Below are 15976 nucleotides of genomic sequence, written 5' to 3'. Positions count from 1 at the left end.
CATGCACACGGCGTGCTAGAGCACTTCTGCGCATGCGTGCACGGCGAAACCCTGAAAAATACTTCCAGGTTTGCCGTGTGTGTAACCCGAAGGATACGTATCCAGAGGTGCACGCAACTAGAGGTACCACTGTATTCAGGCTGCCAGAAGGATTCTGGCTTATCTGTCATCAGCACCACCAGAGACGTTTGATGGTACAATCAATGATACATTCAGTTCAGTGGGAAAATAATTAAGATGCGCTTCTGTAGCTCAAACTCAATCCAACTCAGTAAATGGAGCACAAACTTTGGGCTCTATCCAAGAGGCCTCCACCCCTCTTGGGTTGTATACCAGGTGGAAAGGCACAGCATTTTGTACAGTGGGGGAGCTGGTGTCCTGCTCTTTTCTTGCTTCCATTTTCAGGGCAAGCACATCCACACCAGAGCCAGATGTGACTGCAGTAGTGGCACAAAGATTTAATCTGGTGCCAGATTTTAGGATTTGCACAATTAACCTGTGAAAATTAATGCTGGAAGTCACATCTGTAGATGAATTGGTTTGAATTCTCCTTTCATATGCTAGAAGGAAAACTCCATTGATTGCAAAATCTTTCAAACAATTGAAAACTAGCACATTTAGCCTAAATAAAAAAAATGAAGTTAAATTCTGCAACATCCTATGCACTATACTGCGGCTCTGCACAAAGATGCATTGGCAAATTATTTTAAGCTCAAGCTACTAACTAGCACAAACACAGCACTGTTCATAGTGCTCTAGGACTGAATATAGTAGTCATATGGCACTAAGAAATCCTAAGAATGATGATATTGATTTTATGATTAATTCATTTTAATTCAAGGTCAAAATGAAGTAATTGTCTGCTGTGGTTTTATACATGGACAGAATGGTCATAAAAAATTCCTTCTGGTTTGCATTTTACAGTTCAACAGAGTATCAAACTTGCTTCCAGACCAGAAATGTATTGAGTGTGTACGCTAAAATTAATGACATTTTAAATTTACCAATTACAGTCCCACTTAGCTCTCATCTGTGACTTTACATTTTTTTCTTTCAAGAGAGCAAACTTGTTCCATTAGGACATGAATTTTGGTACTGCAAGCCAGTAATTTCTCATTGAGAAAGGGATGTTGACTTGGACTGGTGGAACTTGTAGTTCAACAACATCTGAAGACTCTCAGGTCTCCATGACAGCTATTATCATCTGTACTTAGCATGGGGCTCACAGAACAATGCTATGGATAAAAAGACCCACATTTCAAGCAAAACACTAGATTTAGCACTGAGGTTTAAACAGTTAATAAATTTGCTGTACCTACCGACACAAAGTTGTAAGCAGAAAGCACTGAACAGGGTAAGTATCTGAAATTAAAAGCCTGATGAGGTAGTTTATCTTACCTGTGTTTGACAGCAGCTTTGTTGCCTCCAGAACCTTTTCTGTATACACTCCAGGTTCATAATTATCCATTTCAGAAGTGACAACATGAATTACTCTAGCTGCACGACCACGAATTGCACCAGCAGTGCGATCTAAGCCATCAACATCTTTTTCTTGGAGAGCAATGACACATTTGTTTACATCTTCCAGAATATGATTCTCTGGTAGTAAAATAGAACAGAATAGAATTCAAAATTAACATTCTGACCTAGGTTGGTGTCTAACAGCATCAGTGCGGAGGGTGAAGGGGATTGGTCAAGACTGTGAAAAATCCAAGTCTTTTGTGGTTACGTGATGAGTACAAAATGAAGCAATTAAGAAAAAATCCCCTATACCCCCATTTCACGACTGAAGGAAATTGTAATCATTCACCAGTTCAAAGTCTATTTTATTTGCAATACGGGCATGAAATAAGTCACGTTCCAATCAACATTCTAAAACAGGGGTGGGAATCTTTAATTCCTTCCCCCATCCTGTTGAGAACCTCATTCCCTCAGTGATAGTCTGCTGGGGGCAGCAGATCATTTGCAGAGGGCTCCCCTGTCTCTTTCCCTCAGGTTATCCCATTCTGTTCTCCTTCCTGCTCTCTTCCCTCTAGGTTCCCCACACCTGCAGAAAACCAAGCCAAAGGCCACAGGTTCCACCACCCCTCTTCTAAAAAGTTTTATGGATCAAATCAGACAACAAAGTGAGAGCTGCAGACAAAATCAAATACCCAAGAACATTCTTAATGATTTGATGGAAAGAGAATGCTTTTCACTTTCCTACATCTACTTCTTCAGGAAAGAAAAGATCTTTCCGAAGCCCAAGAAAGATGAAGATGCTCAAGTTCTTATTGGCAATAATTTGTCCATGTTCCTCAGGCAGCTCTGACAATTTCACGCTTTATGGTACTCAATTTTCCAGATACTTCTGGCACTGAAGGTATTAAATGTTTTCATTGAAGCGGTATGCTCCTTTATGGAAAAGTGAGACATGTACTACAAGAAAGATTTTTCTTCTTCCTTTTGACATTCACCCCTCATTCCAAATCCTCACACATGTTCCTATTCTTGACATTAAGCCATTGTGAAATAGTCTAATGTTAATCAGAAGTATACAAAGCGGTAGCCAGGCCACCACACATAGCCTTTGCAAACCGCTTGTTTCAAGTTTCCACTGTCTTTTAAATGGCACTGTTGGAGAGCAACTTTATGCACCCATTAGCTATGTAACTAACATTATTCAGCAAAGAGCAAACGAGTGAATGCAGAATGAAAATTAAAAAGCTGGAGATGCAGAACAGTTAGGATAGGGGATTCTTAGCACAGTATAAAATCCAGACACTGAATCCAGTGAAAGTGGATGTGCAGCACCAGGTTCCAACCTCCTCAGCTTCACTCTGTCATTGGCTAAAGTGTCTGTCCCTTCCACCCCAGCCAATGCTTTTAGGAAAGATCTTTATAGAGCGCTGTTAACGAAAGAAAGGAAGGAAGGAAGGAAGGAAGGAAGGAAGGAAGGAAGGAAGGAAGGAACTAATTATTAACGGAAGGGGAGGAAAGGCCTTCTGGCGGTTCCCTCATTGCGAGAAGTGAGGTTACAGGGAACCAGACAGAGGGCCTTCTTGGTAGTGGCGCCCGCCCTGCGGAACGCCCTCCCTTCAGATGTGAAGGAAATAAGCAGCTATCTTATCTTTAAAAGACATCTGAAGGCAGCCCTGTTTAGGGAGGTTTTTAATATTTAATGCTGTATTGTTTTTAACACTTGATTGGAAGCCCCCCAGAGTGGCTGGGGAAACTCAGCCAGAAGGGCAGGGTATAAATAAATAACAACAACAACAACAACAACAACTACTACTACTACTACTACAGTAAAAAAGCCTTTCGGGAGCAGAAGGGGGTAGGAATAGTCAGACTGTCTTCCACAGCCCCAGAGAAGTAAAGGCTGCAGTTGTAGGCATCTGAGCTTGGCAGTACAGTGGTACCTTGGGTTACATACGCTTCAGGTTACAGACTCCGCTAACCCAGAAATAGTACCTCGGGTTAAGAACTTTGCTTCAGGATGAGAACAGAAATTGTGCTCCGGCGGCGCAGCAGCAGCAGCAGGAGACCCCATTAGCTAAAGTGGTGCTACAGGTTAAGAACAGTTTCAGGTTAAGGACGGACCTCCAGAACGAATTAAGTACTTAACCCGAGGTACCACTGTAGTAAGATAATAAATAGTAACTACTGCTGAAGTCTGCAGTAAGGCTGGGTTGCAAGTTGCGTGTGTGGGAAATGTGGCAAACGGCTCCAAACTCACACAGCATACATTTTCAACACCTCATTGTCTACAGCAGCTCCATATATGGAAGGAGTGAGGCAGCCCAGTGGTATATTTTGCACTTCCACTACCAGCCTGAGATCCAGAGAAGTAGCAACAGCAGTGAGGGCTTCTGTCTTTTTGCATATGCTCGCAGTACTTTCTAAAATTTGGATTGAGGAAATGCAGGGCTTTTAAGAAAAATTCATCTCATGGAGGTGAGGTTTACAGGAAAAGAAATGTCTGTTAATGAGTGCTCTGCTACAGTCCCTTTAACCTGTTAGTAATGTTAGACATCCGCTTTAGTGCAAGCCTGACATTCTAACACAACATAGCCATTGCTGAAGACAAGAGCTGTTCTAGTGACCTGGTATACTTCTTTATTTACATAAATCTATGCTGAACACCAACCGTAAATGACTGGTGATTGCTATCTCTAAAGTGCCTGAGGTAGTCAGACATTTTATTTTAAAAAATAATACACAAAACCTAGCTGCAAGCCGTGTGATTAATAAAGTATTCAAAATGCTGCCTGAAAGGAAATAACATGCAAATTAAAGTTGGCATACATTGTATCTTCTATCCATTTATCCAAACAATTATGCCAGCAAATAAGTCAAGCGGCCTAAATAGACTAGTCTCCCAGCAATCTACAATAATTTATACAATAAACTTCGCTCTTTTGTACAAAACTGTTATCATTCAACAGCAACAAACCATAATGACTGTCACCTTATTGTATTGTGTGCACATAATGCAAACAGGAATTTCCAGAACAGTAGAAAATGTTTATTGGATAACAGATGTTAAGGAAGTACTGTTCCATGTACACCACAAATATGGGGGAGATGTATATATTGATGGCAGTGCTATTGACTGTACAATATGGGTTTTCCCTATATATATATTTTTTACTCTCACATTGTAAGGCAAGTTCTCCCACAGGACTGATAAGAGTATATCTACACCTCTTCTATATTTATATATCAACATCTTCACCATCCATTTTCATTTACCTCCCGCAACTGATGAAATCCAGTAAGCCTGCAACTTATGCAGGGGTTACGTTCCAGGGATCACGCCTAACGTCAAAATTGTGTATAGTCAAAACATATGGGGTTCAATGTCAGGTGGATTGTCTGTCTTTTTGCCCCATATGTCTACTGTTTTGTTTTTTGCCAAGAACTTAAAGGTAGGGCTGCCATATTTCAAGGGTTTCCGCTCCGAACACTCCTTCCAACTGCAATATTCCAGGTATGTCCAGGACGTATGGCAACCCTATTAAAGATAAATGTGCACAAGCTAAATGCTGTAGACTCTTACCTACAAAAGCTTCTGCTTGCTTGAGTCAGAAGCTACCATATTACATTCTTTGTTGCAGCAAACTAACAGTGCTATTCACAGAATTCCAAAGGATATTCCAGTACCACTGTAGCAGGATTAACAATAAAGCTAAACATAAAAGAAATCTTAGCATTCTGCAGCCCATTACCTGATACTGCCAGGAAGTCATCAATGGAAGTGATGTCATCCACAGCATCTGTAAGCACACGAACTTGCTTTTCCCACTGTTCTTTAAACATATCCATGTTTTCTTGAGCTAGCTTACTTTGTGGCTTGGCAGCCAAAGCCAAAGCTGCATTTATTACCTGTAATGCAAGGCATTTTTTAAAAACACACTATGAATTTACCAATTTTCAGACTTTATGTACTAAAATGTACTAAAAATGTTCTGCAAAACTGACAAATCAGTATGGTTTTTTGACTGGGGGGAGTGGGAACAGAGGCTACAGCTGTTTTGGTTAAGGTTCCCTTGAGTTAATTCATAACAATAATCAAACTGGGGATTTTCCTGATTAACCTTTACGTTACAGCAGCTCTCAGTATGAAGAAAAAGCAAGGAAGACTGAGGGTTCCCCTCCCCTAATTTAGATCTAAATATGTTTGGGATTGGCACAGAGTCTGCACATGTTCAACTGACTTAAATAACAATGTCACGGACACATCTTTTTACAATTTTGTTTTTCTTCCGACGTATAAACAATGGAGTAATGTCAGGCACACATTACGCCTTTACTCAGCAGAGAAACAGATGACAGAGGATATTATTTACCACTGATAGAACAACTCGCCAGAATATTTTATGTTAATAGCTTTAAAGCTACCTCTGGCTTATGCTTTATATTAAGAGACTACAATAACTTTTCTTTACGATCTGAAAAACCACCTACCCTACTGCGTTGATTTTAGCAGGCAAAATATTATTATACACACTAAAAATATATTTACACTCCCCACATTTCATACAGAATTAGACTATAGAATTCATAGGTCCATCCATAATTTACCTGAGGACAGAGGGCTTCAAGCTGGCTTGCTGACATGTGGACTAATTTCACACCTTCTTCGTTATTTGAGATAGAACAGGCCAAGTTGGCAACCTGTGCATATGACAGAAAGGTATTTTAGGAAGGTGTTTTTGCTTCTGGAATCAAAAGCTCTTCACAAGGAAACTGTTACAGTTTGCATGCCTTTTACAACTGGCAATAACAATTCTTAAATTACAAAAAAACAAACAAACACAAAACCCCCCAAACATTTGTAATTCATTTCAGGGCTAGCCTCTAAATATTTGGTCTTCCAAATTCCATGTAGTAAAAAACATTTGAACAGACTGATTGCTATCCGATATTATTGCTTTACGCCCATGTAGAACTCAGTTCATTTGGCTATTCTAAAGAAAACATATACTTTAGCTAAATGTGTACTGAGAGTCCTGATCTATAGTTTCACTTAGCCATTTGGCCTCTCAGAAGCGTAGCCTGGTGTGGGAACATCCTCCACTCATGTGCAAGCAGTTTATGTGCATCCAAAATTCAGAACAGAATACATTGTTGCCAATCGGTGCAGAAAAAAGATGACAATTGAATGTTTCTGGAGATTTGCTTGGAACCTTGAGCTGCTATCTAGAGACAAGTCCTTCCATTTGCTTTCTGGAAGGGGAATGAAAGGGCACACTTATTTTTAAGTGAAAATGTTCTATATTTTGGAACCTGTTCTCGGAGGAGGGATTCTAAAAGGGTTTGTAGTTATTAACTGACAGGTGAATGACAGCTTGTTATTTAAAGCCTACATTTGCGCACAGAAATATGAAAAAATTAGTACAAAGACAAGAACAGTGCGTTCCATCCCACTATAAGCAGCAAAACTTCGCCTCTTTCTAGCAAGCAGGCAGCCAAAACTCTGGTTAGTAAACAGGTGGATTCTTGTAAAGATTTATCGTGCCTATAAACATTCTGCACCAATAAGGAGAGAAGCAATTAAAAGCATTTTAATGTGTTTTGTTAAAGAAGCACAGACATTGCCCTGGAAGGAAAGCCAAAGTTTTTGCTGTCAAGACTTGAAACCAGGCAGAACCAGAGCCTTAAGTATAAAGGCTTCTAGTTATTTTCAAGGATCTTTGCACCTGTGTTTGTACTTTTATCTATGCTTTCCTAAGAATCATATTGTATAGATTAGGTATTTTGAACAGTGACAGAACTAACTGGCTCGTTAACAAAGTTGTTCATAAATAATTTTACATTTTAAAAAAAATCAAAGCTTTTTGTTAGGATTATTTTCAAGCTTATTATAAAGACAAGTGTATTATCTACTGTGAATCTCTGTCACCAACCCTATTATTAACTGCTAGGAGAGATGAGTCTACAGAACTAAAAATAATCAAGCTTTTTGTTACATTAAAAACACACACAGATCATAGGTTGACAATTTATTTGATGCTAACCTTATTAAGAGCAAATCTGTGGAACACAAGCATGCAAGGATTTTTTTTGTTCATCCTTCTCCTTGCTATTTGGAGACCAAAAAAAGGGCATAGAAAAAATAGCAAGGAATGCAGGTGTTTCTTCTTTCTAACTAAGTGAATGTTTTGTTGACCTTCCAAATTCTTTTGCTTACATTAATATCCTCCTGACCTAGAACTCAAGGCAGTCACCCATCCAGGAGCTGACCTAGATGGTTTGAATAACAAGGTTGGCTATTCTAGAAGAGGCAAAAATCAGCTGTACATTGGAAAGACAAGTCTGGAATCACTACCTTAAAAAGAACACAAACATTTGGTAATACCTCTGGAGATAAAGGCTTTGTTACTCTTTTGACAGTTTTATCAAATTCAAAACTCGTGTTCTAATCTTAAAAGCTTAATAGGTTTGTACATCTCATTAAAACACAGTAAAAAAACCAAACCCCTATGGTTTAATGTTTGTGTGCAGTATGCTATTGCAGTTCCTTGATGTTCTTCCCTTGTTCCTGGCTGTGCTGCTGGGAAAGAAACCAAAATTTGGTTTGTCGCAATATTTGAACTTGGACTGACACTTCTCTCCCCAAAACCCACAAGTAGGAAGACAAGAATAAATCTAGGTTACCACTTGTGGCTGTTTGGAGAGAAACGAACCTGAAACGTGTTTGGGCACTGTGACAAGACAGACACCGACTCGCTTCCTGGTGGCACAGCAGCAGGGACAGAGTGAAAACCTTGAACTGTGTGCCCCAGCATGATGCTAACTTGCATTAAACGTTAGTTTTTAAATCCACATTTGAGAATCCTAGTAATGAGATAAATTGCTAGGCATGCAAGGGAAATTACCCCTTTCCATCAGCATTCCCAGATAATTGGTATAAATGTTTTCTAAATAGGGTTGTCGTGATCCTCTGTAAGATCAAATGTCTTTTCACTTCACTTTGTATATTCTTAGAGGATCTGGATTTGTCTCCTTTTTGGAGTCAGAAGTCAGCAAGGAAGATGGTGCAGCTATCACATGGGCTAGAAACTCGTATTAGTAGGATTCCAGATTTCCTACTCAGTGCCTGGGTAGTGGAGAGTATAATCCATACTACAAAACTTCTCACTGTTATGGTTGCACAGGAAAAGATAGGAAAATATGTGTGACAACCAATACTGACACAATGTTCTTTCCCTGTATTGGCCTTTGAAAAACCAAATAATTATTTTCTCCCTCTTATCTATCAAATCATTCTGTTCTTACTGAGCTGACCTCAGAATCCTTGCCAAAGGTTAAGGTTTTCACATGATTATAACCAAAACATTCTAATGTCGTGGAACTGTGTGAATGTTGAAGGACTTGCAAACCATCTGCCATGTTGTTAAGGACAGTCCCACAAAATGTCTTCATGCAACTGCTGCTTGCCCAGTTGTCCAGGACATTTCATGCAACCAAGCCCAGGGAGAGATGGCAAAGCAGTGTTCCTCACTAGGCTGAGGAACACAGCCTCCTATTGGGAAACTGAAGAAAATCCTAAAAGCTCCCAAGTCATGGCTGCTTCCCCATTTCCCAATACAATGGACAGCCAGGACAGTTGAGTGTGATTCTTACATGATTTTCTTGGCCTTTCCAACCCCAGGTTATTCAGCTCCGGAGATAGTGGTGTTCAATCACCCCACTGACCTGGCTGCTAAAACTAGGGAATGTCATCAGTGTGTGTTTCTGTTCTGTAGTCCTTCAGAACTTGACTGTGGAAAACCTAGCCTCCCAACCTAAAGCTGACCATCCCTGCTATATATTCTCCATGTTTGGAATAGCCAACACTGCACATTTGCAGTGTGGGACAAAAGCGGCCAAATGCACACAATTTAAGATTGCTTCTTTTGCCAGACACCTGCCCCGTACACTATTCTATGTGACAGGCTAATATACATACACACTGACAGCAAATCAATGACCATACCCCCTGCCCCAGGCTTAGAAGTGACAGATATGCTGTGAATGATAATTTAGCTAATCCAAAAGGAATGAGTAGTTACAAGTTTGGAAGTATTTCCTGTAATACAGGCGGAAGAAATTAATTTTAATACAGTTATCAAAAAAACACTCTTTGAGCCAATTCTGTAACCCATCTCCAAGAATCTGCCCTTTACATCTTAAGATGCATGGATGACCTCGGGCTGCCTACTGGTGCTGCTAGCATTTGAATGAACAACTTTCTATTTACCCCCAAGTGACAATCCTGCCACATATAATAGTAACAAATGCGTACTTACAACTACTTCCCTAAAACACTGCACTATGATTTGAGCTAATGTGCTGGTGACAGAACGTTAAGCGGTGGGTAGTCTTCTAGAAGGCTGTCCATTCTATATGTGGATCAGCTCTTTAAAATTTGCTTTGAAATTCATTAACAATGACACTGGAGCAGGAAATTAGGTTGATGTCTCAAGTGAGGCATTCTTAACTCTTTAAGTTTACTTGTAGAAAGCAAGCACAAGGCTCAGTGCCTTGAGCAAGGAAATGTTGATATAGGCCCACATTAGCCAACATGGTGCGCTCCAGATATTACTCAACTACAACTCCCATTAGCCCCAGCTAGCATGGTGAATATTCAGGGATGATAGAAATTGTAGTCCAAAGTATCTGCACGGCAACATGGATGGAGCTGGGTAGATCAGTTGGTTAGAGCGTGGTGCTTATAGTGACAAGATAGCAGGTTGGATCCCTGTACAGGACAGCTGCATATTCCTGCATTGCAGAAGATTGGATTAGATTATCCTCAGGGTCCCTTTCAACTCTACAATTTAATGATTCTATGATTCTGTGTTAGCTACCCCATTCAACACACTTTTAGATTGAAGTCCCAGCCTTCAGCACTTCCTGATTTGTGTTTAAACCATGTTTCTCTCTACTGATCATAAAAAACAAATATCTTTTAGAGTATTGAATTGCTCACCATTACCCACAAGCCATCATATTGCAGTTTACAAGACACAGTGTTTTATAAAATACTGAATCACATAACAGCAGATAAATTAAAATCAATCTATTGAGTTACTTTCAAGACTATATAAAACATAAGCTATTGGATGAACTTGTCTTTTCAAAGCTGCCCCTCTCAGTAATATGTAACATTTATCTGAAGTGGATTTCTCTTCTACCATGAGCCTGAAAGGTGCCTGGGAAACTGACATCAGCATGACAAATCAGTGAATGGCAATGGAATTGCCATATCAATCAAGTCTATCTCAGCCCTAATTAGAGAAGGGTCACTCGGCTAAATTTAGATGGCACCCAACATGAGTTCAACTTCATTATATCTAAAAAAAGTCTGAGGCCCTTATGCTAGAGGGGGCATAAAGGAAAAAAGGACCCTCCTTCATATGTAGTGGTCTGCTTCCTGTTTCGCTCCTCTGGTTGCTGGCAATCCAAGCTGTGATATTATGCAGCAAACCATTCACAACTGTCTGGCCTTGACGTTCTGGACAGTCTTCAAGGCACAGATTAGTATGGAAGGAGTTCCAAAAACTGGAAGCTTGCCTTAAACTTGTCTTTTACTGCATGGAATGACTAGGTGTGGAGGGTGGCCCTGGCTGAAAACGCAACGGATTAAGTTAGGTTGCAAAAGGGTTTATTAAAAATATATTTGTAGAAATCTTGTATATATCACTGATTATACGTAACTATACTGAATGTTAATCACTATATAGTGACACCTGGTAATATGCTGTTCTTGACTTATCTTATGGCTTTCCTCTCTGTATTTGCAAAATATTTTTTTAAAGTTTTTTTTAGAAGCTTAGTTACAACATTGTTTTTCAAGGCCTGGGCCTCTCATTTTCTTCTATAAAAGCCCTGAGGCACTTGGGCTAAGGCAGATAAACATAGTTAATAGATAACACACAGATGTATTCTCACACAAGGCCTGCATGAATTTTTAATTAACTGAGAATCTAAGTTTTGCTGAACAGATTTTGCATTTAATTTTAATTTAGCAGTTCCCTAAAATTCCTCCTCAGCAGTTACATTAAGTTGTGTGCTGATCTGTTGATACTTTCTGTATGATGGAATTGTCTATAGTATTTTTCAATCCCTGTTGACATCTCAACCACATGTACTGACCATCTCCACTGAAAAGCACTGTAACAACTGGTGTTGGCTGGTGTGGTGTCTTTTGTCTGTGGTGATTGGTTATCACTTGATACTACAAAGAATTATAAATATGTATGCATTAAACAGGCTTTCAAGTGTGACAAATGCCTGTCTTCAAAATTATAGCTTCTCAATCGTTGAGACGGCTAGAGCGCCGGTGGCGGAAAACTCATTCTGAATCAGACCGGACACGGGCTAGAGCTCAACGTCGAGCCTACCAAGTGGCAATGGCGACGGCGAAGAGGGCCTTCTTCGCTGCCTCCATAGCATCTGCAGAAAACAGCAGCAGGAGACTTTTTCAGGTGGTTCGCAATCTATCGGAACCACCTGTACCACCGGGGCCTGGTAGGGACCCCAAGATCTCCTGCAATGCTTTTGCAAAGTTTTTTGCAGATAAAATCGCTCAGATTCAGAAGGAGGTAGACTCCACCGTGGGAGCAGGGCCAGGGCGGGAGAGTGCTAGAGTTCTGTCTGGTCCTGTTACATGGGATCAATTCCAGTCTGTTACCTCCGAGGATGTGGACAGGCTGCTTGGAAAAGTGAAACCGACCACCTGTCTCCTTGATCCTTGCCCATCCTGGCTGATAAAAGCGAGCCGGGAAGGGCTGGGCGATGGGCTCTGCGGGGTGGTGAATGCTTCCCTCTGTGAGGGAGCCTTCCCAGACCCGCTGAAAGAGGCGGTCATTAAACCGCTTCTTAAAAAAACATCTTTAGACCCGGCCAATTTGGCCAACTATCGCCCAGTCTCAAATCTACCATTCTTGGGCAAGGTGATTGAGCGGGTGGTTGCTGAACAACTCCAAGCACGCCTGGAGGAAACGGACCATTTGGATCCCTTCCAATCGGGATTCAGGTCTCACCATGGGACTGAAACTGCCTTGGTCGCGCTGGTTGATGATCTCCGGCGGGCTAGGGACAAAGGTGAGAGCTGTTTCCTAGTTCTGCTGGATCTCTCAGCGGCCTTTGACACCATCGACCATAACATCCTTCTGGACCGTCTAGAGGGGCTGGGAGCTGGGGGCACTGTCATACAGTGGTTCCGCTCCTTCCTCCTGGGTCGTGTCCAGAAAGTGGTGGTGGGGGATGAGTGCTCAGACCCCTGGGCTCTCACTTGTGGGGTGCCTCAGGGTTCTGTCCTCTCCCCCATGCTTTTTAATATCTATATGAAGCCGCTGGGAGAGATCATCAGGGGGTTTGGACTGGGTGTTCATCAGTACGCAGATGACACCCAGCTCTACCTCTCCTTTAAATCAGAACCAGTGAGGGCGGTGAAGGTCCTGTGTGAGTGCCTGGAGGCGGTTGGAGGATGGATGGCGGCTAACAGACTGAGGTTGAATCCTGACAAGACAGAAGTACTGTTTTTGGGGGACAGGGAGCGGGTTGGTGTGGGGGATTCCCTGGTCTTGAATGGGGTAACTGTGCCCCTAAAGGACCAGGTGCGTAGCCTGGGAGTCATTTTGGACTCACAGCTGTCCATGGAGGCGCAGGTTAACTCTGTGTCCAGGGCAGCTGTCTACCAGCTCCACCTGGTACGCAGGCTAAGACCCTACCTGCCCGCGAACTGTCTCGCCAGAGTGGTGCATGCTCTAGTTATCTCACGCTTGGACTACTGCAACGCGCTCTACGTGGGGCTACCTTTGAAGGTGACCCGGAAACTGCAATTAATCCAGAATGCGGTAGCTAGACTGGTGACTGGGAGTGGCCGCCGGGACCATATAACACCGGTTCTGAGAGACCTGCATTGGCTCCCAGTACGTTTCCGAGCACGATTCAAAGTGTTGGTGCTGACCTTTAAAGCCCTAAACGGCCTCGGTCCTGTATACCTGAAGGAGCGTCTCCACCCCCATCATTCAGCCCGGACACTGAGATCCAGCGCCGAGGGCCTTCTGGCGGTTCCCTCATTGCGAGAAGTGAGGCTACAGGGAACCAGACAGAGGGCCTTCTCGGTAGTGGCGCCCGCCCTGTGGAACGCCCTCCCATTAGATGTCAAAGAGATAAATAATTACCTGATATTCAGAAGACATCTTAAGGCAGCCCTGTTCAGGGAAGTTTTTAATATGTAATGCTGTACTGTTTTTAACACTGATTGGGAGCCGCCCAGAGTGGCTGGGGAAACTCAGCCAGATGGGCGGGGTATAAATAATAAATTATTATTATTATTATTATTATTATTATAACACTGAATTCCATATTAGTACAAAGCCTTTTTACACTTGTGTTAATAGCAGCACGTGGCATTGGTAAAGCCACTTGGAATCTTGCATTAATGTTAACAAAATGCAGGAATGCGATCTGTGAAATTCTGGCTTTTATGTCCTCAATAATAAAAATACTTTCCCCCATAGTTATGAAACAGATAAATCTACAGCCATTTCAAATGTAATCATTTTGGTCCAAATCTACCAAAGCTTGAAATGTTCTATTATCTGACACTAGCCAACTGGCTCCTTTTCTCTTAAGCACTTATGCTGTCACACTTGCAAACTTCTCTCCACAACTTTGTTAAAAACCCCATAAAACTCTATAATGCACTATATATTACCAGTCAGGAAAAGATGTATTTAACATGCTGCCCAAAACTCAACTATAAGTAAAAGGAGAATTTTTAGAAATCAAGTATTGTAGCTATAAGGCTAGCTAGGGAAATTTCCAGATACATACTTCATTTGTTTGGTTGTTTTTATAAAAGAGAAGCGAGGACAGAAAGCTCTTAGTGTTAAAAGAGCGAGGCTTCTCTATCAGTTCACCAGAACCTGAAGTGATCCAATGAGGTTGGCTGGTTGTAGATGGAAGATAAATACTTCACATAACACATAATTAACCTGATACAAGTTATTCAAAATTTAGATTATTACTCTACCTCTATCAGTTTGTTGGCATGTTCACGGAAAACCTGTGCGTATTCCTTAACCTCTTTCTCATTCCCGTTCTTGGCAGCTTCAATCAGAACTAGAAGTGGCACGTTTGTCTCCAGAAAGGAATCTGAAACATGGTCCATTACTGCCTTGCGGAGCTAAGAACAGAGAACAAAACAATGTTGGCCCTTCAGTGTAAACTGCATTAATAAAAAGTTCACTTTGTCAGCAACCCTATTATTAAACACACATAATCCTTCACTTTAATGCAATTGGCATTGCTGTATGGAGACTATTCTGAAGCTAACTCCCCCAGTAAATGTTTCATGTCACATAATCGTTTTAGCCTCAAAATAATAATCTTAATGGGGAAACACAGTACTTGCTTAAACAATTAGGTAGTATGAGGTAAGGCCACTGTATTGCTCACAGGCCGGATCTGGCCCACAAAACCTGGTTCTCAGCAGCCCTATCAAGTTTTAAGTCAAGGCACTGCAGAAGTTCCATCAGATTTCACTTGTTGAGAAAATAATGTTTTAAAAACTGTGAGACGTATTCCATGTATCCAAGGTTTGACGACAATGTTTTGGCCTTTTTGGATCTGATATGTCCCACTACCTGTGAGATGTTGGTGACTTTATAACCAAGTATGGCGACCCATGACAGGGAGTATAGAAACTGGTCACTTTTCATGTTTTAACAAGATTAAAAAGGTAAAGATACCCGTAACCATTAGGTCCAGTCGTGGCCAACTCTGGGGTTGTGGTGCTCATCTTGCTTTATTGGCCGAGGGAGCCGGCATACAGCTTCCGGGTCATGTGGGCAAAATGACTAAGCCGCTTCTGGCGAACCAGAGCAGCGCAAGGAAACACTGTTTACCTTCCTGCTGGAGCGGTACCTATTTATCTACTTGCACTTTGATGTGCTTTCGAACTGCTAGGTTGGCAGGAGCAGGGACCGAGCAATGGGAGCTCACCCCGTCATGGGGATTCGAACCGCTGACCTTCTGATCAGCAAGTCCTAGGCTCTGTGGTTTAACCCACAGCGCCACCCGTGTCCCTTTAACAAGATTAGATTGACACAATAGCAGTTTCGACTTTCCGTGTGGCCAAGGAAAAAGACAAAAACAAAAATAAAACAGTCATTGCTAATGGCTCACTTCGATGCTTTCTCTTCATAAGGAGAGAGTTCATCCTAGGAAGACAACCCTTGTAAGCAGTGGCTCGATTAGGTTGGCCTTTGCTGCTGAAGAGAAGAGGAGGAAGAGCTTGTCATGTGCCCGCCTCCAGCAAAGCTGCACCTAAGAGGCTTCTGTGAAGACACTGCAACTCCCTTCTTTCAAGGCCAGCTCACTCAACTTCTAATTGAATCCAATCTTTTAGTTTTCTACTACAATGAACAGAACAGTAAAGACTGCTAGAATCAAGCTAACATGATAAATGGAATGTTATGTAGTGTAACTGTTT

The 15976-nt window shown here is 41.6% G+C and overlaps 1 protein-coding gene across 4 annotated transcripts in view; it reads right to left on the bottom strand.

Moving 5' to 3' along the window:
* The window catches only part of CTNNA1 (catenin alpha 1), a 72163-nt gene that overhangs the window by 20946 nt on the left and 35241 nt on the right, over nucleotides 1-15976 (bottom strand). For all 4 annotated transcript variants that reach the window (XM_028722156.2, XM_028722157.2, XM_077926483.1 and 1 more), the window contains exons 9-12: nucleotides 14516-14668; nucleotides 6067-6159; nucleotides 5211-5367; nucleotides 1399-1599 (exon numbers count right to left, since the gene is read on the bottom strand). In XM_028722156.2, the coding sequence (XP_028577989.1) occupies nucleotides 1399-1599; nucleotides 5211-5367; nucleotides 6067-6159; nucleotides 14516-14668 (604 nt within the window). The remainder of the gene's footprint in view (nucleotides 1-1398; nucleotides 1600-5210; nucleotides 5368-6066; nucleotides 6160-14515; nucleotides 14669-15976) is intronic.

This window comes from Podarcis muralis, chromosome 3 (assembly GCF_964188315.1).
Source record: "Podarcis muralis chromosome 3, rPodMur119.hap1.1, whole genome shotgun sequence".
In the NCBI taxonomy this organism is placed as follows: Eukaryota; Metazoa; Chordata; class Lepidosauria; order Squamata; family Lacertidae; genus Podarcis; species Podarcis muralis.
This window is presented reverse-complemented; position numbering and strand designations above follow the sequence as displayed.